General features: G+C 44.3%; 1 protein-coding gene across 1 annotated transcript in view; it reads right to left on the reverse strand.

Annotated features, from left to right (window-relative positions):
- LOC128758621 (translation initiation factor IF-2-like) overlaps window positions 1-22,813 on the reverse strand; it is a 66,453-nt gene extending 43,640 nt beyond the window's left edge. Inside the window, exon 1 of the mRNA XM_053864761.1 lies at window positions 22,809-22,813. Coding sequence (XP_053720736.1) covers window positions 22,809-22,813 — 5 coding nt within the window. The remainder of the gene's footprint in view (window positions 1-22,808) is intronic.
- Between the last annotated feature and the right edge of the window lie 3,764 nt (window positions 22,814-26,577).

A 26,577-nucleotide genomic window follows, 5' to 3' on the forward strand; every position in this document is an offset into this window, starting at 1 on the left:
TAGTCCGGAACCGCTGTCTGGTCATAAATTGGTTGAGGAGACTGAGATCCAGAACAGGTCTCCACTCTCCTGTCTTCTTGGGTTCCAGGAAGTACCTGGAGTAATAGCCAGTGTAAGAGGATCGCATTGGTACTAGCTCGATTATTTCCTTTGACAGGAGAGCGTGGTCCTCCTCCATCAGACATGTTGTTTCTTTGAGTTCACTCAGGTCCACGTGGTGTCGCAGAACCTGGAGGTTGACTGTGAAACTGAAGGGCGTGTCAATGATCGAGTATATTCTTGATCCATATGGGCAGGTGAGGACACAGGCGCTTTCAATTCAGAAGATACTCTGTCATGATAGGCGGCCTGAGCACAGGAGCGGACCCGGCCTCCAGGGCGGGTACAAGACGAAAGGGTCGTCGATGATCATACTCCTCTGGGGACTTCAGGTCCGGCTGGTTCTTCAAAAATAGATTCGCTTTTGTCAGCTGAGCCGTCAGAGGAAGTACCCCAAACTTGCAGTGTACCTGGATCTGACACTGCAATTCTCCTAAGATGGAGCCCCGAGGTACCGGCCCAATCATCCTCAGAAAGAGATGACTCTCTAGATGTCAACGTCCTGCTTGCCTCTGAGAGGTTTGGAGGGCTGCAGAGTCACAGACGGACATCCCATCAGACATCGCACGAGGGAGCTGAGAACAGAGCAGGTCTCGCACGCAGCGCGGTGGCTTTCGCGGTCCTCTGGCGACCCCTGCTGGAAACTGCCGAGTCTGTGGAATCAGAAGAGTTAATGGCAGAATTGAAACTCTCCTGACGTTTGGTTGGAAACGGAATCTGTTGAGAGACGGGAAAGAGTTATTTTACGCCTACGCTTCTTATTGTGCCGAAGCTGAGGAAAAACATAACTTCTTGGCTCCAGATACTTCCAAAGGATGTCAGGGATAAGGAGGCAGAGAGTCTGTTACTATACTGCTTGGTCTCCTGAGACAATGTCAAACAAAAAAAAAAAAAAATGAAGCCAGAGTTCGCACTGACTGGAACCGGAAGAGAACTTGGCAGGTGATAAACCCTCATTTTGGGCAGAGAAAAAACAGACTCGATACCAAAGTAATGCATCTTATTTTTTATTCAAGTTAGACTTTGGTTTAGATGCATACTTTTAGATACAAAGTTCTTTCTACGCTTTTGGAGGGAGCAGATGTGAGAGCAGCCGACTGGTCTCTCCAAGAGGAGCAGCGATGATCAGCGCGGCTATTATACGGCTGTTCCTCCCGGGCAGCAGCTATGTGTGGAGGAAGCGCTGCGAGTAGAGCACCACGCCGATGGACTGTTGAATCTCCAAAATCTCAGGTGGAGTAAGAAAGGTTCTGTGATGGATGAGCCTGTCCATGGAGCTCATAAAGAGCGCAATGATGTTCTCAAGTGCTATGAGCCGGTTGCCGACAGCGTAGACGCCATTCTACTGTGCGAAAGTGGCTCTGTCAACGCCGGGTGGGATGGTCCCTCCTCAGGGGGGGCTCCGTACCTGACCACGTGCGGGCCTAGTGCCAGTGGAGTTTCAGAGCTGCACCAGGAATAGTCCGGATTGAATTGGACTAGCAGTGGATGTTTACCCAACAGACGGCAGTCCACACCCATTTGGCATTATATCCTTTGAGTGTTGCAGTTGCTTTAGGATTTCGAATAGTGAACTGCATTTCGGGGGACAGAGGACTGCCTGCTAAGCTTGAAGTAGCCACACTTTGAGGGGACGCCCCAGGATCGGAGGTCCGCTCATAATTTTTGCTAGGAATATTACACCAGCCTTTCTACTTCACTGGAAGTGCCAGGGCACTCCGCAAAATGTGATTGTGAAATTACCGAGGCGTGAGTGAGTGACTCTGTAATTTTGAAATTGCAGCCGAAGCTGGCGCATCTGGCACAACAAGAGAAGAAGCTTGAGACCTGAAGACGAGCGGAGTGCCTTGTCTGGACCATGAAAACTTCAGGCAGGACTGAGGTCTCATCGCAGTCAGGGGAGAATGATTGCCGCGTGCCGTGACGCGCTGGTCTTTCATAGCTAGTGATGCCGACATCCTCCTATTCTTCGGCAGCAGCTTCTCAGGAAATTTCTGTTTGTGTGGAAAATTTGCTTTAAATAAAACAATTGCTTGAAGCATAGTATTTGCGTTTTTTTTTATTTTTATTTTTTTATTCGTATTGAATTCGCTCCTTCCAGCGCCTCGGCCTCGAGCGCTAATCCGGGCCTTGTCGCCTGGGGTCCTGTCCGCGAACCTGGTGACACTGCTCAATGATGGTCCGGACATTTGATTCGTTCTCCCAAGTGGGTTGAAGTGACACACCCTGTGATAGCCGAAGCGGAAAGGAAAACACACAGGAGGTATCAACACAGCAGGTTTTATTCACGGTTCCAACTTCCAACAAACCGGATGATGACACGGCAACATAACAAGAGCGCCCCCAAGTTGTGACCCCAAATAATCCCATGACACATCATAACACCTCTTCGCCAAACTGTTCACGTCTTCCAACTTCACTCCCAAAACCCATGTCCCCAAAACCACCATAAACACTTGGGTAAGCCTAAAACTTAATAAAATAATAAAACAGTCATAAAATAGAATGCAACTTAAACGACTAACCCAAAACAAAACAAAACAAAAACATGCCTCTTTACGCTAAAGAATAAGAAAATTGCAAGCACCTTGGTCCAAAACTTTTATCTCCTATTCCACTTTTTGAACATTGTCCTTCAGATACACTGGGGGATTCCTGTTCTTTTGTGGTCGTACTCTTCCTTGAGACGGTGAGCATACCAGATCACTGTCGGTCTGCTTTTTTTTTTTTTTTTTCAGACTGACTTCTTCACTGTTCCCTTCACTTGTCTCAGTCTCCAGTGAGATCCCATCCCCAAGTGGATTCTCCACTTTGACATCCTCCACAGTGGGCGCGGAGGATGTCTGACCTGTTAAAATGGACAGTTTCCCACTGAAAACCTGGTCTACGAGTCTACGCAGTTTGCCCATTTCCCAGCACCATTGTGTAGGAGACTGGTCCTGTGCATTCCTGTATTAACCCTGGAACCCACTTAGACCCATAACCATAGTTTTTTGTGAACATCCGGTCACCTGTCTGAAAACTTCTGAACCGAGCATGTTGATCATGCTGAACTTTCTGGTTTGCCAGTTTCAGTTCCACTTTCGTCTTCAAATTTGGGTATATCAGATCCAACATGCACCTCAACTTCCTCCCCATCTGATAACTGAATAAAGCTCTACTCAGTTTGGTTTCCGGAGGATCACCGGATGTTTTTTTCATCAACTGTTTGAACGTTTGTATCGCTCTCTCTGCCATCCCATTAGAAGAAGGATGATACGGTGCTGATGTGACATGAGTGATCCCATTGCGTGCCAAAAGCTCTTTAGTGTGTTCGCTCACAAAACACTGGGCATTATCTGACACTATCATTTCTGGGATACCATGAGTGCTGAAACTGGCCCTCAAGCAGTTCACAGTAGCCACTGCAGATGCTGATGAAACAGGGTAGACCTCCAACCACTTTGAATGTGCATCAATCACCACCACTGCTTCAACATCAGACCACATCCTGTTTCCGGAATCACCACACAGCACCCCCACAGTACACACCCATCTTGTACATTCAGCTCCTGTTGCTTCATAGTGTATGGCCTGAAAGCAACATCGAGGTTACAAGGCCACCCTCTGAGTATGTATTCACGGACTGGTGCGAGTACGGGGTCTTCACTGGTCCACGATGGTTACGAAGCTCTTCCGAGTTGACCACTGAACTCTGATCCTGCTCTACCATCAATACCTGGTCTTCTGAGTCTGGATCCCCAGTTTTCTCTGGAAGTGGAAGTCTACTGAGAGCATCTGCGTTTGCATTGTCCTGTCCACGTCGGTACACCACGGCATATTCATTTGCTCTTAACAGAATAGCGCATCTCATGATCCTCTGAGAACTCATGTGTGGCACAGCTTTTCCTTCATGAAACAGACTGATTAAGGGCTTATGGTCTGTGTACAAATCACAAATTTACATCCACACAAATATTTGTGGAAGTACTGCACCCAAAAAATAACTGCTGATAACTCCCATCTTTATCCAACTGCGAATAGTTTTTTTGTGCTGCTGTGAGTGTGCGTGAGGCATATCCAATAGGCTTTTCTGCTCCCTTTTCCAGCCTATGTGCCAAGACTGCCCCCACCCCATAAGGTGAGGTATCACATGACAGTGCCAGTTCTTTTTGTTCATCATAATGAACCAACACTTAAACGCTTTGTTGTAACTTTTTGGCCTGCTTAAAAGCCTCTTCTTGCTCAACCTCCCACCTCCGTTTCTCATCTTTCCTCAGTAACTTGTGTAATGGAGAGAGCACAGTAGACAAGTTTGGCAAGAATTTGTTATAAAAGCTTAGCAGACCTAGAAAAGCTTTAACCCTCATATTATGCTGAGGGTCAATTTGACCGATATCCGTTTTTGTGTTGAAAAACGTAGTGGTTATCCTGACTTTTTCTTCGTGAAATCTTGTGACTTTTCCTCATCAAGGGTCATGAGAGAGAAGAAGGATACACCAAAATGTCAAAATTGTTTGATTTATGGCCCTGGAGATAATAAAACACCTCCCCTTCCGGAGGTAATAAAACCACCCCCTCCCCCTTTTTATATAAAAAAGAAATTCAAATAATAACCCCTCCCCTTTTTTATATAAAAAGAAATTAAAATAATAACCCCTCCCCTTTTTATATAAAAAGAAATTAAAATAATACCCCTCCCCCTTTTTTATATCAACAGGGAATTAAAATTATAACCCTCCCCCTTGTTTTATGACAGGAAGGGTAATAATTAACCCTATCATTCCTTGTTTTATAACAGGAAGGAAAATAACAAAGGGAGGGTTCTGACCGCTGAATAAACATCAACCTGTGTGTATATATATGTAACCTTCAGACCGTCGCAAGGAGCAAGGAACCGGCAAACACAACCAACTCGCAATGTCTATCCCTACAACGGCGCGTGGATCACCAGTGATCAGCGAGACAGCTGTGACTGTTATTGAGGACCCGTGGATGGGTGCTGGGGCTCCCCGTAAATCTGTAATGTACCTACGGCGTACGCAGGCGCCGCCCGGGGAATCTTTGCAGGATGAGTGGTCTCTAGAGCCTTACGGACGTTGAGGGAGATGGGGGTACGCGTTTAAGTATGAAACAGCTGAATTGTACATTTATCAACTGGATGACAACGAAACCTTGAGTGCCTATACGGAGATGGCCGTGTTATCGTCTAACGACTGGGGTGTGCTGAGAGAGGTGAAGCCGGAAAATTTTCCAAGGGCTGAAGAAGAAGAAGAACAACAACAACGTCAGAAGGCTGGAGCTGTGTCTAACAAACCTGATCGAACGGAGAGGATGCCGTCCTTCGTGGCTATATGGCTGGCTAAAATCTCAGGATCAGGACGATGGTCCTTCAGAGCCCTCCATAAAGTATCAACAGGAGTCACGGGTGAAGAAGAAGAAGATTTCGTCCTGGAGTATTTTAATTCTGATTGCGGTGTATTTCGTACTCTGTTAACCATACCTTTGGATGCTTGGAGTGAAAAAATCCGCGAGATTTCTGCAAAAATCGACGGCCTCTTCTACCATAGCCGCTTATGGGTTGATACCCTTGTGTTGAAAAAAGCACTGACCTTTTAGTCCCGCCCTTTGGACCGCCTACTGGCTGGCGGTTGTTATAAAGAGGGTGTTTTCCAGAGCGACACCCTGCAGACGTATCCGGCGGAACAAACGCATCCAGGAAAACAATGAGGACCGAAGGTGTTCCGAGACGTATTGCCACTATCTTCCTCGGAGCTGCTACAGGCGGTGCTGGGTACGGAATGAACAATCCCTCCCCGACCCGTCTACTTCCTGTGGTAGAAGACGTTACAGGTGATGGTCATGAGTACGAGGGTTCTAACAACGGCATGGCGGACGGAGCCTGTCCTTCATTGACCATCAAAGACGACACAGACGACTCTGATGCAAGTGAAATGGAAGACGTGGACGATGAAGAGGAACCTGTAGGGAGAGCAACAACCTCCTGTCCCGAGAACGGAACTGTCTGCGTGCATCCGCCTGCTTCATCCTCAGCTTCTCAAGACCAAGAACCAGCAGCTAATGATGAAACGGATGGATGGATAAGCGGTTTCTTCCTGAAAGCTGTAAAGACAGTTGTATTTCATCTACTAGGTAAAATCATGCGCAGATATTGGAGGGAGATCTGCTACGGCTGCCAAGTAGACCATCCGAGCCAAGTACAACACAGCTGTCTTGAAGAGATGGAGGATGATTTCTACAGCCTTAACTTCTACCCGTTGATGAAGAGACTCTGTAACAACAACTTTCTGCCTGCTATACAACACTACTTGACCCTGAATGACGTACAACCGGAGAAAATGAGAACCAAGGCTACGGCTGAGACAGTCTTGCTCGAAATGAGGTCTCCAAAATCAAGCGTCTGGAACGAATACATCAAACACGAACCAGAGGATCTTCTAATTGAACGTCTGGAATCAGCAAGTAGAATCTGGAATAGAACGCCGGTCCTGGGCAATGTCACAAACACGAGATACCCTCGTATGTGATATTTTTTTTTTTTTTTTTTTTTGCTTTTACTGTCTTTGTATAACTTTACGATCGAATCCTGACATAACCTGTTTAATAAAAAAACATTAAGAAGCATATTCGGATCTCGGCTCATTCATTTCTCATTTAACATGTGGGTGAAACACATCATTAAAAGAGTTTATTACAATCCTCTTCACCCCGGGAGCTACGGAGGCGCGGATCGCCTTCGTCAAGGGGTGCAGGTTGAGACTGGAAAACCAGTCAGTTCTAAATCTATTAAAGATTTTTTATCAAAACAGGATGCTTACACCCTGCATAAACCGGCCAGAGTAAACTTTCCGAGAAACAGAGTATTTGTTCACAGGCCGCTTCAACAATTCCAGGCCGACCTATGCGACATGCAGGCGTTGGCTAGATATAACGACGATCAAAATTACTTGTTGACCGTTATAGATGTATTTTCAAAGAAGGCCTATGTACGCGTTTTAAAAAGAAAGACTGCGATTGAGACAATGAAGGCGTTTGAATCAGTGCTGGATGAGAGCGGGACGCCTGCAAAGCTACAGACGGATGATGGGAAAGCATTTTTTAGCAAGAGTTTCCGGGCTTTGATGGAAAGGAAGAGAATTATTCATTTTTCAACAGCGAGTGACTTTAAGGCCTCTGTGGTTGAGAGATTTAACCGCACTCTTAAAAATCGGATGTGGAGATATTTTACAGCTAAAAACACTCTACGTTACATCGAAGTTTTACAGGATCTAGTAAAGAGTTATAATCACAGCTATCACAGTAGTATAAAAATGACACCGATGGAAGTAACTAAAGAAAATACTCTGCAAGTGTTTGACAATCTTTACATTAGACCGTCGAAAGGTCGACAGAAGCCAAAATTTAAGGAGGGCGATCATGTTAGGATATCAAAACTACGAGGTATATTTGACAAAAAGTATGAGCAGAGTTTTACAGACGAGATATTTACGATAACTGAATGTATTCACCGCAACCCGTCTGTGTATAAATTGAAAGATTTCGACGGCGAACCCATCCAGGGGTCATTTTATGATCAAGAATTACAAAAAGTACAACTCGATAAGGATAAAGTATTTCACGTAGAAAAGATTCTCAAGGAACGCTGCGTTAAAGGAGAGAGACAGGTCTTTGTCCAGTGGAAGAACTGGCCTGAAAAATTCAACAGTTGGGTAAAAGCTTCAGATATAAAAAATATATAAGACGATCCTTCTTTACACCAGACGTCATATCATCATGTACAACTCAAAGAACACTGGCTTCTATGTGACTTTACCATCAAACGCCAGTGCAAAAGTTTTTAAAGACAACTCGATCGGTACTTTCCGCGTTGATTTAGCACAACATATTGATTTAAACGGGAAATGGGAGGTGGCTTTGACGGAGATTACATACCCTCACACATGGCATAATATTCCAGAGGATCCGGCGTTATTTTACTGGAAACCGAACCCTAGAGGACCTGATTCCAACACAAACACGGCTCCCCCAAGAGGATCAGATTCAGATGCTAACACGTCGAGGCGGCATAAAGATGAATTTCATAGAGCCATGGCGAGACTTCGGGCTCCGGATCCTGACGCCAGCGCCTCACCTCAGACGAAAAAAGACGAATCACGAGGGGTTGATCGACATTTCAAAACTGCAGGAACAGATATTTCTAAACTGAAGTTCAAGGGTGGATATTACAGCTCTATTAATCAGATTACAACCGAGTTGGAGCAAACCTTTAAAAAAACCAATAACAATATACGCTTCCTGTTTGACGGTGCACGGCAAAAAATTGATCTTCAAGGAGACGGTCAGAACTTAGTGCTTTTTAACTCGCCTTTAGCTTACATGTTAGGTGTGGTGACTCTACACTTTAGACCTGTTACTTGAGAGGATATTATATAACCCTCGTATCGTCGTCTGGAAATCCATTCATCATCACAACGCCGGAGAGAGATAACCCCCTGTGTAGACCCGTCATAAACAAACACAATGGTACATGCAGGCTTAAGAGACGACCCGCACAGATTTGTACAATATTATGAAAAACAGGTGGGCGGAGATCTACCCGGGTTCTACGGTGCCCCGGTTATGTACGGACGAGGCATCGGTTCCCTCTTCTCAAAAATGTTTCGGTTTGTATCACCTCTGTTGAAAAGAGGTATTGCCATAGCGAAACCCCATCTCAAATAAGTGGTGGGTAACATAGCCTCGGATATGTTCACCCGTACCGTGAGAGGAATGAGCGATCAACAGAGGCAGGAAGGGTCAGGCGGTATAGCCGTCTTATCACGAAGGACAAAGAGACGCCCTCCAGGTCGCCGTGTAACACAGAGCTCTAATAAACGTACAAACAAAAAAAGAAAGAAGCCAGTTGACAGAAGCAAACGGGCCAAGAGGAAGTCCAGAGGGAGCTCCGATATATTTTAAAAAACCTTATATACAGTAACATGGCGCTCCTACACCAGAAATCTGCTGAATGCACATTAGCAGAACTGGATTTATTCACGGCACCGGTGACGCAGCTTTCCATCGAGGACAAAATTTACACTGAAATTGCTCCAGTAGCCGCTATCCGCGAAGGAGGACCGATTGAGTTTTTTATACCGGGAGACAGCGAAAAGTATCTAGACCTAAACGACACCCTTCTACACGTGCGTGCAAGAATTACTAACGCCGATGGCACACCGCTGGCTAACGACGCAGCAGTCGGTCTCATCAATTATCCTCTAAACACAATCTTTGATCAGTGCGATGTGGTTCTGGGGGATCGGATGATTTCGCAGTCCAGTTCCACACATCCGTACAGAGCTATGATTGAAACACTTCTCAACTTTTCCGGCGACACTCTTAAAACACAGTTTAGCGCCGGTCTTTTTTACCCGGGTCAGTTGACTCGATCGTCACTGTAAACGGACCCAACGCAGGCCTTAATAAAGGGGCAGAGTTCACGAGCAGATCCAGAGAAGTACACCTTCTCGGTCCTCTCCACAGCGGCATATTTTTCTGCGAGAGACTGTTATTAAACTCGGTCGATTTAAGAATTAAACTCACCAGGGCGAACGATGCCTTCTGCCTGACCGGACCCCGCGACTCCACCTTTCGTCTGAAAATCCTCGGCGCCTCTCTGTTTGTGAAGAAAGTCACTGTTTCGCCAGCTGTGAGAATAGGTCATGCAGCGGGTTTGTTAAAAGGAAATGCTCTCTACCCCCTCTCACGAGTCAACGTAAAAACATACTCCATTCCTGAAAACTCAAGAATATGTACCCAGGAGAATTTATTTCTGGGTTCAATACCTAAATACGTGGTTTTAGGGATGGTGCATCATGAGGCATTTACCGGTAGGAGAGATCTCTCCCCGTTCAATTTTCATCATTACAACACCGAATATCTCGCCCTCTGTCAGGACGGCCGACAGATCCCCGCTAAAGCTTTTCAACCTCAGTTTAATAACAGTATGGCGGTCAGAGAGTTTTATAACATGATTCTAGCTACAGGAAGACATTTGAAGGATCTACCGCTAAGCATTGACCGCGAAGGTTTTAAGGCGGTTATTCATTGTTTGCGTTTAATCTCAATCCAGCCGACGACAACGACGCTCTCTCCCCTGTCTCAAAAGGGAATTTAAGACTGGAGATGAGATTCAGAGTACCCTTACCGAACACCGTAACACTGATTGTGTACGCTTGTTACGATTCCATTCTGGAGATTGATGCAAAAAGACAAGTGCTGGTGGACTATTATTAAAAAAAGTTATGGATAGTCTCCAGTTACAGAGGCTGCTCAGAGGTCTCTTGGGCGACACATTTTACGGTGTATGGCCGCCGGATGAGTTGCCTCAATTCACTCAACCCCTCAGACCGCCTGCATATTTCGTCGTCAACACACATCCGGCACATAAACCAGGAGAGCACTGGTGGCTTTAACTCTCAAAGAAGACGGTAGAACAACTTTCTTTGACTCATTTGGAATGGGGCCGTACTTTTCACATTACCCTGAAAATATTTTAAAGTTTCTCAAGAAACATTCAAGCGACATCAAGTACAACAATGGCCAACTACAGCACGCTCTATCGTTTGTATGTGGTCATCATTGCGTCTTCTACCTCTGTCATCGTGCTAGAGGGCTGTCTATGGAAGAAGTATTAAGTCTATAAAGCGACGATACCTTAAAAAACGACCTCATGGTATACAACTTTGTGAATGGACATCAAAAATGTCTAAAAAGATGTGCACACTGTCCGTGGAAACAACAAAACGGTTCTCTTCTGTATTTTAAAGACTATTGTAACGTGCGACTAATCTTATTTTGTTTGTACGTGTGTTTAAAAGAAAAATCTGTAATCACATAATAATTCAATAAAACATTTCATTGATGAAATGACAATAACCGTGTACAAGACAATTATTCAGGAAACCCATCAAGGTGTTAGAGACAATTTCTTCCCTTTGGTCACTACACGCGTCAAGCGTCGTCGAGGTGTCGCTTTAGGATCCTTTGGGTCGGGAGACCAGCTCTCAGCTATACTTTTCTTTCGCGAGATAGAATTCGATTTAAGTCTCTGATATTGAGCCCTCGCTTCAGGGTTGGACAGCAGTGTGAGAGGGATGTTTAGCTTTAATAATGTGACGAGAAACTCGGACCAGCCCTCAGGTAATGAAGAACTTGTTTTCTTATACGGTAGGGAAAGGTACTTGAATAAATCAATCACATGAGAGCCTTTTACAGCATTTCCTTCATACATAAATTCGCCATTCATATTCCAACCATCACCGTTTTTGGATATCCTCTGGATAATGTATTCAGCATTTCTTCGAGCTTTTGCCAGAAGGCTATTTAGAATATCCTTACCGAAGTCATCTGTTACAGAGGGTGTTTTTAGAACACTTTCGACACGACCGTCAGAGTCGTGTGGATGATCGCTGACTCCGTCTCGTTGTAAAGTCTGAGTTACTCTCCTTTGGTCTCTCTGATCCTGTTTTGCAAAGGTTAAATATCTTTGCAATAGAGCATCGTACTTTTTAATCTTCTCATACGGGTTTAACTGAGAATCATTTAGAATGGACCTCATCTTGTCATTTAATTCATCTTCGGCAGTTTCACGGATGTCGGAGGTTGGACGTGATAACTGGTTAATTTGCTGAGGAGAGACGAGATACATTTTCTGGACAGTCTTCATGGTGTTTTACTTCTTTACAAGTCCTCCTATTAGATTTCCAATGATTGGAACGGCAGCCGCTAGCAATGGCAAAATGAATCCTCACGATTGCTTTTTAAGAATCCTTCGTTTACGCTTCACGCATGCCTTTTTATTAGCCAAGAGTCTGATGTTTTTCTTCTGTTTTTTCAGTTTTTTGAACTGAGCCTGTGACAATGGTACATTCCCCTTCAAAACATTCAGGGCGATCTCACCGAGAGCTTGAATAAAGTCCCGAGAACTACGCATCAAAATGTCTTTACGTTTCTTTGACGGAGCATGGTATAGTTCCTTAAGTAAACCCGTGTTTCTTTTTGTACGCGCTGACATAACTTAAGCAGACGTTTTTGGTATGTACACCGTGTGACGTTGATGAGGAAGTATCCCGGTCCTTAGTCTGTAGCGTTCTGGACATGATGGTGTTAGATCAACAATTAAGTACCCGTGTGCGTCAGCTGTAGCATCTTCAAAGCTTTCTAGAAAGAAAGCTCTCTGAGACGGGTAAACCTGTTGAGCAAGAACTTTTACCTGCATTTTATCGCGAGGATTCTTAAACAGTACAAAGTAATTGCTATTCAGACTAATACTGCGACTATATTTACCACGATGAAATGAGTTTTGCGTCAGCATTATAACACTCATATTTTTATGATGTCTGTACTGTGTAAAAATGCGAACAACCTCAGGGTTTTCAGAAGCTTCAAAAATCAACAAAAAACATCGTCAAGAATAATCAAATGTTTTCTATCAGAAGGAAATACATCTTCATTTTCAAAAGAGTCAGGTAAACCTTCAATGAATTTGATATTTTTATTCATCTTTTGCAATTCACTGTACATCGGTTGAAAAGAAGTATAAATCCATACAATATTTACATTGGCATCATCCATAACATGTTCACAATTTTCAAGTATACATTTTACAAAATGGGTCTTTCCTGACCCTGATGGTCCCACCACTAGACATGAAAATGGTGTTTTCAAACGAGGATCGAAATGAATTTCTTCCATAATGACCCCTCATCCACTCAAAACTCAGAACCCAAAAGGTTTGGTTGTGCGTCTGAAAACAATCGCCTCTTAGTGTACACGACCCAGAGTTTTTTTAGTAACTGATCTGTTTTTTAAAGTGATGTTCTTTTTATCCCTGACAATGCTGTGTTGACGGGTCTCAGGCAGCCCATCAGGTGAATTATGTCAAAACAAGTCATCCAATGTCACCACAAACAACCCGGGAACCCTTTACACATGACTGTTAGATCGTGGATGAAAATTTGAGGCCATCCTGAAAGATGGGTCATTGTTCAAGTTTTTTGATCCTCAGATTATCAATTAATGCGTTTATATTCTTCTGCGAGACGTACAGTCACTCTCTCCTCACTGGCATCAACAAGAAATATCTGTTAGGTCTCAATCATTGGTTCTCTGAATGAGCACCATTGAACATGTGTAACTTGTTGAATCACCCACGTTCTGTCTAAACTGAGGATACCACGTATTGTTGTACTTGTTCTTTACAAACAATACAATACAAAGGACCTGCCATGATGTATGGTTTAGAGACTGCTACACAGGCAGACAAGCAGAGTCACATATGTCTGAATTGATGGCCAGGTTTTCATAGGAGGAGGGTGCATCTCAGATCAAGATGGAGGTCGCCAATTTGTGATGGCTATTAGTGAGGAAAGGGTAAAATGAAGTCATACATCGAAGATTTTACAAGCTACTCACAAACATTCAACATAAATATTTGCCTGCATTCAACTTTTAATTTTCAACTTTTATCATCATCATCATTATCTTTTGCAGGAGATAACTATTGCATCATTTATGTTTAAACCACATCATAGTGAGAATATATTACAACAGCATTACATTTAACTCTTTCAAAATTTCAGATTTTGTTCAAGGATATTGTAGGAATCCGTTTGCTTTTGGAATTAATTGAGATTCCTTGCAGAAGTATCCTTTTGACGCAAACGTTGACAGTAACGTTTGAAAATTTCAACGTGGTCCCAGAAATTGCAGCACTTTCAAGAGTTTCTCCCCAACCAACAGAAACAATACATACATAATTACAAAATAAAACCCAAAAAGTACTGTAGTAACATGCAAACATGAATGTCAGTCTACGCTTTGACTCCAAAGGTCCAGTGGAAAAGCTTCATAGAACTTCATATCCAATATGTGTTCCTTCCTTCCGTTTAAAGTTCTCGTATGAGATGTTTATGAGATGTTCATCAATTCCGCATTTACCTACGTATGCGTAGATCCAACAAGTCCAACATTTCCCCACTGCGGGACAAACAAGGGGCACTCTGTGCTCAAGATTCAAGATTGTATTCATCACCGTGGTCACCCTCGACATTTTGGGCGGCTCGCGACATTTACGCTAAATGATAGCAACCGATTTAAGGGAGAATGACACACACAATTACTGTAATTGTTCAAGAAAAAAAAGACAAATCTTAATCTCATTCTATCACTTTCCCCCTCTTATGGGCAGAACAGCGAATTTTGCCACCGTTTTTAAAAAGTGCATCGAGGCTGATTTTAGGGGCGAGAAACTAGTCATTGGCTGTATATGTTGAATGAAGACCTGAGTATGATCCGGGACATCTTCCCATAGGATTGGATATTGGATCACCAAGCGTTGTCATGTTCACAAACATGCTTTCATGTGTTTGCAGACATTCACTCAGTTAAAAATTTAATTTGAGTGAAAAATGAGATATAATCACACTGTTGCTTTCAAAAATCTTTGTTAGTTTTGTTATATTGTTTTTCTTGTTGTTGTTGTTGTTGTTGTTTTTCTCAGATGTTCTTTCTATGGAGTTTCTATTCTCTCCCTTCTCAATGAACAGAGTTGTTCTTTGAAGTATATTCTCGTATTTATTTGTTCTAATATTTTCTGTGTGCATATTCCGTCTTATGCAGTTACACTTTAAAACTTAACTGACTGATGGATGGATAGGTAGATGCAAGTTCATAAAAAGGAATAAAAGCCTTCTGCAGGATTCAGCGCCTCATTGAGAGACTACTAATGTAAAAAAAAAAAAAAAATGCTTCCACGCAATTCGTACACCTTGTGAATGTAAACAAATAAAAGATAATATACTCTTTAGCTTGAAGATATGTAAAGAAAATGTAGGTCTAGGACGATTAAAAATGAAAAAACTGAAAGTATGTCAGAAACTACAATGTCAACCCTGTGATTTGTTGTTTGTCAGTTAGAATTGACAGTGAGTAGTAAAAAGCTTTACTTGTAAAAAAAAAAAAAATTATATTTCATACTATTTCATGCAAAAGTGGGGTTGTGACCGGTAGCGAAAAATAAAAAGTTCTTGACATCTCAAAAGTTATACATCTTTTATTTTTTTTCAAATTTGAAAAATGGCTGAACAAATGAAAAAAGTTTGTCAAAATTATATAAAACTATATCTAGTTTCTAATAACATTTCTAATAATATTCATTTATTTACCATATCGTAGATGGTTGTACAAAAATGTCAGGCTTTAGTTCAGGATTACTAGTACAATTTGTGTAAGCAGACAGTGTCAGGTGAATGAAAAGATTAAGAAGATTGGGAACATGCTGCTCGCACATGCTAAAATGGCTTGTTGTCTTATAGTGAGAATGGAAAGTCTTAAATTTGATGCACGAGTGTGTGTGTGTGTGTGTGTGTGTGTGAGTGAGTGCTGAAAGAAAACTGCTGAAAGAAATTTGTTGTTTTTACAAACAATTCAATTTATTGTACTGACAATTAGGAGTTTTTAACAGTGAAACAGATATTTGAGAATCTAATGGATGGAGAAAAGTTTGAATTAGAAGGAAAAATGTACTTTTAGATTTTATAGCATGAACAGCTTGCCTACCAAAACTATTCTTTTATGGTAACTTGCGAACACAGACAAAACAGACAAGACAAAAACAGGTTCACGAACCTACAATGTCAACCAGTTTAATGATTGCCAGTTGTTTGTTTTTAAAAACACTGAAAAAGTTTTAAAATTTGAGACACAGTTGATAAATAAAAACTTAGAATACACCTGTAACTTGTGAAGAAATATGAAAATACAATATCTGAATTTGTTCACAAGCTTTACTTCAGCATTAAAATTTTGTGAAAATGAACAATAGAAACACAGTTTTTTTTAAATGGAAAGATTTAATTTCAACACATTTCGATTTCGACTCGGGTTACTTTTTTTTTTATAATTCTCAATTCGTACATTCATAGTTTCACCTCAGCTAGAAGCAGGTTAGTCTCTGGATCTGATCTAAATACCACATATGATGCTGGAGTCATTGCGTAATGCATGCATAACTGGTTGATTAATCCTGATAATACCTAACAACAGTGATATTTATTTTTATCCTTTGGTGCAACTTTTAAAGAGTTAAAACATTCAATTATTTCTACACTAGTTGCCTGGTTTTGAATAGTCACAAGTTACTTTTTAAAAAATGCTAAACACAAAATGCACACTACAAAACGAACATGTTGCACCGTACTGCTCCCGCATTTGGCTGTTTTCACCTGAAAATACAGAATAAAGACACATTTAAATCAGTGAAAAGCACGGCTTGTAATATACACATTTAAGCCACTGGTAAGGCAAAAAATAAGTAAAATAAAATAAAATAAAATAAAATTAAGGGTTGACATACTTTGGATATTTCTACACTACTTGTCTGACTAGGGATAGCATCAAGTATAAATGAATGTTCATTCAATGAATGTTCAGTCCCTCCTACATTGTGTTACATGACAAGTTATAGGACGTTTGTCGATCGCTATTATATCACTGTAGTGATTCCTTCTCCAGAGATTCAAGCATGGACCTCGTGGACTTTTCTGGAATGTGTAACTTCAACTCGGAGACATCTCCTTGGGTGCCCACCATGCCTGTTGCAGCTCAGAGGTTTCTGAACCCTCCGATAAGGACCATAAATCATTGGAATGGTCAAAGGGGGGAGAGACTAGAGCAACAGTCCAGGATGCTGTGCCGTAAGAGAAAAAAAAACCTGACCAACTCATGAACCCTGTTTGGTGGGGGACACACACAGCTCCTCCTTCTCCAGGTTCCAGATGAACAAAGACAGACTTGTATGTGAATGTGTCTTAATGTGTATTTCTTAAAAAGGACTTTGTTTCCCATAATAACCCATGATTTCCACAGGATGTTCAAGCAATCCAGATGCCCTGAACATGTGATGGTAAACTTGACATGAATGGTCGATTGTTATATTGATCATTATAGAGGAGAATGTGCTAGAATGGTCATGTTTGGTGTCGTCTGAATGCTTAAATTGAGATGGGAAAGTTTTGACAGATTGCGAGCAACTTTACAACTCAGGTAATGTTTTATTGTCAAATAAAACTCTGGTACCGGGGGGGGTCAAAATCTCCCATCTCAAGACTGGAATTTACGACCCCGTTGGAGGAGGAGGAGGAAGGCCAGGCTTGGAAACCCTCGTCCAATCAGCAATAGGTGATGGAACTCCTTCAACCAATCAAAACTGGACAAGGAGACTCTTCATGAGAGTTCAAAAGACCCAGTCTACAGAGGTTCTGCCCTCTGTGCGCTCTGTTCCCCTCTGTTCAGCCCTCTGTGACCCTCTGTTCAGCCCTCTGTTCCCCTCTCTGCTCTGTTCCCCTCTGTCCCTCTGTTGCCCTCGGTTGCCCTCTTTCCCCTCCTTCTGCCGCTTCCTCTGGATACTTCACCTCTTACTACCAACTACAACCAACTTCCTCGACGGTTCCTGCTCAAGTTTCCTGCAAAGACTCTTGCTTCTCCTCCACCCTTGAAGCCGTGCCAGCGTTCCACTCGCTGCCCATCCAAGTGTGAGAGTGATTGAGGAACTTTTTCAAAGTTGCACATCACCCTCGTCCTCCAGCGGTCTGCCAAGCCAGAGCTTCCTTCAGGAACGGCCCAGTCACACCATGTGATCACAGCCGGCGGCCGTGACGAGCACGCGAGTCCAACTTCCAACAACCTTCCGCTGCCTGGAGTGTGTCATTAAGGCGACCACTCTAGAAGGTTGTTCAGACCGGTGAATCACCTGGCACGAGAGAAAGATACGCCTTCGGTCCTACGCCGCTCTCTGCCAGCTACGATCACCCCGTCTGCGACGAAAGATCCACGGCGGTCCGGAAGACGATCCGAGAGTGCCATCGACGCCTGAAGCTGCGTGTCCTCATCACCTCCAAGCCACCACGCTGAGAACCAGGACGCCTCCTTCCAAAGCCGCCTGCCTCCTCCCTCACCTCCTGACCGACCTTCTGCATCTACTCATCACCCTCTCATCCATCCCTCCATCCCATTCATCCCTCCACTCATCGCCAAAGTAAGCCGCTGCTTGTCATCTCTGCACAGAATGGTGTGTTGGGGTTTAGTAATGTTATTACTTGCCTGAGGTTGACAGTTAGACTAGAACGTCTGAACTTTCCCATCAGTTACACACGTGTCTGATACGGTATTGACATTGATTCATAACTGGTTTACGCTTCCATCGCGATATTGTCGGGATCATCTCATTCTCCTTTGCATCTTTCCTGTTTCTTTCTGTTCTTTTATTCCTAAATAAATCTATAAAATTACGTTGGTCTTGATCACATTACTTTGGAGTGTATTATAATCAATCTAAGAGCCTCTGATCAGTAAAGGACATTACATCACGAGTAGTGACTTCAGATAAATAGATTGATTACGCTAATAGTTAATTAAGTTACCACGGTTAATTAATTAATTAAGTGTTAATCAAGAGAGCTAAATAGTCTCCTGGAAACTATATTTCAGGTGGTGCCCCAAACTTTCGAGGAGATATTATTTTTCATAATATCCACGTCACAGACGCAGGCGTCCGTGACCAGACAATCCTTCACTTTCACTACAGCCTTATTGGTGCCCCGTGTGAGGCTGATTAATTGCTAAATTTTGATTGTAAACCATTCCATAAAGGTAGAGTGTTCCCCCCCCTTGCTTCACCCCGTTTCTTCCCTCTCACTCTCTTCAAAGCGTGTGCCCAGCCTGCGCTGAGACATTATTAAGAAAAATAAATAAATAAAAATAAGAACAAAATTAATAACGCGTTTAAACCACTTTGTCTGTGCTTCAAAAGCACTGAAATTACTTTGATGGTACCTACTGCCTCGAAAAAAAAAAAAAAAAAAAGACTACAAGTCTTATCGAGAGAATATACATGTGTTTGCTCTAGTGACAAACGCTGAGCATTAATTCATCAGGCCTGCGGACGGAATTCACGACCGAGTTACGAGCGTCTAACCAACAGTGAACCTTCACGTCCAACTCCAACTTTAATAATTGGCGTAGCTAACCAGTTATTAAAACGTTGTTCCAACACGACGGGAGTCTTACATTTGCCCGGCGCACGAGTTTCTGCCTACGGGAACAATAGTGATCAATTGACGTGAGCTTGTGTTGGGTGTGGTGAGCGTAATTGACCTATTCTTGTATTGCTGTGCATAGAGCAGAGATTTTGATCTCATAAGACTTTCGCGCATGCGTGGTCGCAGCTTCTTTTTCCCAGTGGAAGAAGCGCGCTCCTCTGGAGTCATTCCACATCACTGGAGGGCGGACAGAAAGTCCCGCCTCATTCACTTATTTATTGCTGTGTGTAGAGCAGAGATTTTGATCTCATAAGACTTTCGCGCATGCGTGGTCGCAGCTTCTTCTTCCCAGTGAAAGAAGCGCACGTCTCTGTAGTAATTGTACCCCACTGGAGGGCGGACAGGAAGTCCCGCCTCATTAAAGGAAGTGACGTCAGCGTAGCAACTGTTGCTAGGCTAGCCGGCTCACAGCTAGCCTGCCATTGACAATAGGTTTAACACTGTTGAAGGCTATTTGTTGTTGCTAATGCTAAGGCGTGTGATGCTCACTTCTACTGATAGCCTAACTGCGGTGAAAGCTATTGTTTAGTTACCATGTCAGATGCTAAGGTACTGAGGTTGGATAACTTTAGTCTTTGGCTTATTTTGTTACAGTGCCAACTTGTTTAAGTTGACAGTTGGGGCCTCCGTGCCTTGTTTGTGCTGTGCTACTTGCGAGGCCACCACTAGCGGTGTTACAGTCTGCAGCTGCAATAGCTGGTAATGCTAATCTGCCACGATTAGCTTGTGTTGTTTGTTTTGCTTTGCACACAAATTAGCTGTTTGCTTTCTGCCATCCTGCAAATTGCTGATGCTTGTGGTGCTGCCTGTCCATTGTGCAGTGTGTTTTAAAAAAAAAAAAGCTTTGTCTATTTTTTTTTTTTTTTCAGTGTTTGCAGATTCTTGCTCCACAGTCTTTCTCTACCTGTCCAGCTTACACGCTTCACCTGTTGTCACCAACCCAAAGTCAAACTACAGTTTGGATTTAAAATTACAAACCTAGTAATTCCAACCCCACTTGTGTATAAAAATAATTTTAATTAAGAATTAAGATTACAAATTTATACACAGATACACTTGAATATTTTTATTGAATAGCTGTCTCACTACTCAATTAGAAACATCGACAATAGAAACAAACCTTGCCTTTTTAATTAATAATTACTTATTAATTAAATAATTCAACCAGTCCATAAATAGCCCACACAATTAAATCTCGCATCCAAGTTGACAAACCAACTATTGAATTTGAAAAAAAAAAAAAAAAAAAACTTGTTACTCACTTAAATAACTTAAAGAGTTATTAGTAGAAACAATTAAACAATTTGAGATTTGATTCAAACAAATTTTAAATTAACATTGAAATTTTAGAAATCAAATCCGCTAAAAGTAACGCACCTAAAGTGATCCCCTGGTTATCTCAACAACCTGAGTAATAACAATAGCAATTACTTGAACCGTTACTTTTAACATCCCAATAATTTAAGTTGGTTTTCAATAACTTAAGAACAATTCGCTGATAAGTTTTCCTTTAACATTTTAACTAGCTTACAAGCGTAAATTAAGGAATTCAGCAATAAAACAAAACAAACGATTAAATGGCTGAAAGCAGAGAATCCCCGGTCGACTACGAAAACCTGGATTCGTTAGAGCACCTGCTCGCCACAATCACTGATAAGATGTGCCCAGGTTATAGCACAACCCTGGCAGCAGATCAACCTGACGCTATCAATGATAATATCGCTCAGCTCATGAGCCAATTGGAGTCCACGGACCCCAAAGATAAATCCCTGGTTAAAGCCCTAAGTTGCATGACCCTGAACTTGGTGGCACAATTAAAAATTAAAGACAAAGAAATTGAAAACAGGGAACGACAATGGGAGCGTGGACAACAGGACCTAGCCCTGCTGAGACAAAGGGAGTCCCTCTTAACAGAGAGACTCGACATGGTTGAATCTCAGTCAAACACCACAGAACTTAGTAAGCTGAAACAAGACAACCTAGAGCTTACTCAAGAGGTGTCTCAACTGAGACAAGATCTAACTGACCATGAGGCCGTCAGAGATCAACAAACGCAAGACCTCCTCGATGCCCTGGCTGAGTCACTGACCTCTCAGAATGAACTCAAGCGGGTGGAGGCAAGATTATCCTTTTGTCAGAAAGAACTGTCTGATGCACTTGCAGAAGTGGAGACCTTGTCAGAAGCATTAAGGAAACAAGCACCTCGACAAACAGAGCTCTACCTTCGACTTCTGGACGAACATGATAAAACCAGGCAGTTGTTACAACAAGCCAATGAAAAGGTCCAGTCCCTCCAAAGTCAGGTTGACTCAATTACGGCGGAAAAGGAGGAAGAAGTAGAAAAGGACTACCACCTCCTCCGCCACGTAAAGTCCTTAGAGGACCATGTAAGTCAGCTCCAAGAAGACCTTAGCAGGACAAAGAATGAGCTGCAAAACACAGTAGAGCAAACCCAAAGAGCTAGAGACGCGGCCCACAAGCCCCCATCTAAGCCAGGGTCTCTGCTCAGAGATTCCAAGGAACAACCAATCACCTTTAAATCTCTCAATCCCTTCTCTCAGTGGACCGCTCACCCAGAAGGCAGCAGATCACAACCAAACTATGACTCTGCTTCCCTTCACTGGCCTAATAACCCTCCTCACCAGGGAGGTTATGCAGCCGCAGCCCCACCCGACAGAGCCCCAACACAGGGCCTGACCACAAATGTACTAAACAAACTGGCTCGCAACATACCTCGGTTTGAGCCCAAACCTGGAGGTAATACAGAGACCAGGTCATATCTGAGGGACATCGAATATCACCTTCAGCGGTTCCCAGAGGCAACCACCCCAGACAAAATCTACCTCCTCAAAATCACATCCAGCAGGGAGGTAGGCAACTTCATTGACAGGCAGCCACCAGCTGTTCAAAATGATTTTGACACCCTCACCAAAATGATGCTGAGGGAATACTCCAGCCCCGAACCCTCACTAGGTCTGTTGTCAGCTATCGCTGTCAAACAAGGGAGAAATGAGCCACCAGCTCAATACTATTGTATAAAAGGCTCCCACCATGAGTCTGTCACTTTAAGAGCCTTTTGCTCATTTGCATTTACGTCACGTTCCCTTTTTCCCATCGTTCCTTTTCCCATCGTTCCTTTTCCCTATGTGTGGAGCTCGTGTTCGATCGTGGTCGCGTCGGGTCCTAGTTCAGCAGCACTCAAGCGTTTGAGTGACTGAGCAGAAGTAAGTTGAGCTTCACTCATGTTAAGCACAGTGTTGTACGGATGCACATGTTTGGTCGTCGTTTATGTGTGCCCGTAACGTTCGTCACAGAGTCCGAGTTGCGTGTAGTTCTATGTCGGTCACTAGGTGTCGCCGTTGGGCCGTTTATGGATCTGTGTTGCTTGTGTTGTATGTGGACTTAGAGATGCCTGCATCTTTGTTCAGTAGTTAGTAACCTGACGTGAATTGTGATTTCCTTTATTACAGAAACTAATATTGATGCTGTACTGAGTGCTGCAAATAAACACCTCTGAATCAGGACCATCCTCCTCCTCTCTTCGACCTCCTCCGGTATTCTAATCGATACCCCATCTTGAACTGCTGTAGCACCTAATTGAACCCGTGCAATCACTCCTGTTTATTTGGTCCTTCGAGCCGGATACAGCGTCCAAGATGGACTCAGATGGAGAGATCCACCCTGTCGTCAGACCTCGGCGACGAACACGTCCTCCTGTCAGACTTCTAGACTTTGAAGTGGAGTATGCAGGCCTCCCTCACAGTGGACAGAAGGGATTAACATCATCAACCACCAGAGAAGATTTATCGCGTACCATGCCCCGCTATTCAGACCAAGCCCCCTACAGTGGACTTTCAGGGCATGCGGCTCAACCAGAGACCCCTCGACGAACCCCCGGTCATCTCCAGGGAAGCGACTGGCACTGTCCCGATAACCCTTCACCTTCCTACTCAAGTCAGGAGCCCTACTACTCCGAGATGAGAGCCATCCAAGAGGAGAATGCTCGACTTATGCACCAACAACAAGTTTTTCAGTCCGGCATGAGAGCACTGGACGAGGCGCGGTGCGAGATTAAAGAGCTCCTCCAGTTGGCCTGTTCCTTGAAAGCAGACATTGGTCAAGCTGCTAGTCGAGCTCCATCACGCATAGGTCGGGAGCCAAGACCTGTCCTCGTTGGTGGCCAAACCTATAGTGCAACAGATGAAGACGAGGAAGAGAACTGGCCTGATCCTCCACCCTGGCCCTCAGCGGAGACTGACCTTTATGACAGTATTCACAACCTTCAGCTTGATCAACGACAACATGCTGGTCCAATCTACTACGCGGACAACGCTGCTGCCTACCCTCCTCCCCCTCCACTGCTGGTGAAACCAGGCCAACCAGATCACTCCCATGCTTCGGGACCCTTTCCCCGAAGACAACCAACTTTCTCACAGCCACGGCTTACTCCCTCCTACCCAGGCCGCACACGCCCCACGTCTACATCAGCCTATCAGCTTCCAGAAGTCTATGCAACGTCACCCAACCCGGGTCGTCATGCGCCTGAGCAGGTATATAGAGGCCCACAGCCGACCATCCCAAAGTTCCTGCACCCTGACCCAAGTGAGTTTGCGAGGCTTCGCATAGCTTTGGAAAACCTCCTGCCAGTCGATGCTACTGAACTCTTTAAGTACCAAGTACTGGTTGATCATTTAAAGTTCGATGAAGCCAAACTCATAGCGGATGCTTATTTAAACTCACCAACCCCCTACACTCACACAATGATGGCCCTACATGACAAGTTTGGCCAACCTCATCACCTGGCTCTACGAAAAATAGCTAGCGTATTAGAGGCCCCTGAAGTTAGGCGGGGAGATGCCGCAGCATTCCAAAGGTTTTCACTTCAAATCCAGTCATTGGTAGGCCTGTTGCAGACCCTGGGACCTGAAGGTGAAATTGAACTGAACTGTGGCTCACATGCAGCTCGATTGCTGAGCAAACTACCTCCAGAACAGCGAGCTGACTTTCGTAGACACCAGGGCAAGCAACCAAGAGCTGGACATACATTGTATGAGCTATCCGAGTGGCTCCGTTATGAGTCATGGTGTCAAGGATTCGATAATCAGCTCGGGGGAAGAGGAAGCCGAGATCGAAGCTATGCTAAGAGTGAGAGCCCCAAGAAACAAACAACTACAATCCTGCATGGTGCTGAAGAGCCACCAGTGCCCCCCATACAGCCAGGTAAAGAGAGTTCAGTGAAGAACCAAACTAAGACAAAAGCCTACTGTGCTTACTGTGAGAGCAAGGAGCATTATTTCAGTCAATGCAGTGACGTCGCCAAGCTTTCCAAAGATCAACTGAAAGAATGGATCCAGGCTAATAATCGGTGCTGGCGATGTGCTCGACAACACCAAGCAGCACAGTGCACATTGAAGAAAGCCTGCAACATTTGCCAGAAGAAACACCTATTGGCCCTTCACGAAATAAATACAAGAGCAACAAGTGGGAGCATGAATACTGCAGTTAGAGAAGAAGCCTGCCTAACTAGTTCCACCTCAGATGCCCTCTACCTTGACCGTCATGGAACTGGGAACAGAGTCCTATTGAAAGTTGTGCCAGTGCTCGTACAGTATGGGAAGCGAACTCTGGAGACCTTTGCCATTCTCGATGACGGGTCAGAGAGAACTATGCTTCTCCCTGCTGCAGCTAAGTTCCTTGATATGAAGGGCCTTCCTGAAGATCTCCCACTGCGGACAGTACGTCAGGACATCCAGGTGCTCCATGGCCATAAGGTGTCTTTCAGCGTCTCCCCAGCTACCAACCCTGAGAACAGATACAACATTGCAGGAGCGTTCACAGCTAGCCGTCTCAGCCTGGCTCAGCACAGCTATCCTGTTGATCGCTTGCAGAGGAGGTTTCGACACCTCAGAGGGCTTCCCATTCCAGCTTTGAAGGGAGCCCAGCCCTCCCTTCTCATTGGATCAGATCAGCCTCATCTTATCACCCCTGTGGAGCCTGTCCGACTTGGACCGCCTGGGGGTCCAGCAGCTATCCACACAAGACTCGGGTGGACCCTCCAGGGTCCTGTGAGAAGCACGGGGCGGCTCACTGACGAAACCCAGTGTCTCTTCATCTCCTCACCATCGACTGGCGATGAATTGTTCAAGCACGTCAAAAGGCTTTGGGAGATAGATACAGTCCCCTACCGAAACGAGAAAGAGGCTACTCGTTCAAAGCAAGATAAGCTGGCTGTTGCGGTGCTTGAGACCAAGACTGCCCGGACCAAGGTGGATGGAATTTCGAGGTATGCCACCCCATTGTTGCGCCATCCCAACATGCCACAGCTCCGTGCTCCAACTGATTCAGTCATGCCGCTGTTGCGTAGCACCGAGAGACGTCTCCGTAAGAACCCTATTCAAGCTAAAGCCTATAAGGTGGAGATGCAAAGGCTCATCGACTCTGGCATTGTGCAAGAAGTGGCTCCTGAAACCATTCCACCAAAAGAATGTTGGTATATTCCTCACCACCTTGTCAGCCACAATGGAAAAAATCGCCTTGTGTTTAACTGTTCACACCAATACTTGGGACAGACCCTTAACCAATACCTTCTTCCTGGACCTACTCTTGGCGCTTCCCTGCTCGGAGTCCTGCTAAGGTTCCGTGAATATCCTGTGGCGGTTAGTGGAGACATCAAAGGAATGTTCCACCAGGTTCGACTCCTACCTGAAGATCGACCACTGTTGCGGTTCCTGTGGCGTGACCTAAATGGGGATGAAGCTCCCAGGGTATATGAGTGGCAAGTCCTTCCATTTGGCACCACATGTAGCCCATGCTGTGCCACCTACGCCCTGCAGAGTCACGTTGCAGCCAACAGCCAGCCAGGTGATAAGCTGAGATTTTCAGTTGAAAAGTGTTTCTATGTGGACAACTGCCTGCAGAGTGTGCGCACTCCTGATGAAGCAAAACTTTTAGTTGATCAGCTCAGAGAACTTCTGGCCCCCGCCGGTTTTGATCTGCGACAATGGGCCTGCAACAATCCAGATGCCCTGAGTCACCTACCTCATGAAGCCAGGTCAGAGAGCCTTGACCTGTGGCTTGTGCAGGACAAGTCAAACCCCCTCGAGTCAACACTTGGCCTCAGTTGGAACTGGAGCACGGACACCCTGAGTTATAGACACCGGCCAGTGACCTATGAGATACCTACCTTGAGGAACATCTATCGAGTTCTTGCCTCTCAATATGACCCTTTAGGCCTCCTACTGCCCTTCTCTACTCGGGCCAAGCTCATCATTCGGCAGCTATGGGACAAGCAGCGCAGCTGGGATGATCCCAATCTACCTCCCGAGCTCCTACAGGCCTG

The sequence above is a fragment of the Synchiropus splendidus genome, chromosome 5 (assembly GCF_027744825.2).
Source record: "Synchiropus splendidus isolate RoL2022-P1 chromosome 5, RoL_Sspl_1.0, whole genome shotgun sequence".
In the NCBI taxonomy this organism is placed as follows: Eukaryota; Metazoa; Chordata; class Actinopteri; order Syngnathiformes; family Callionymidae; genus Synchiropus; species Synchiropus splendidus.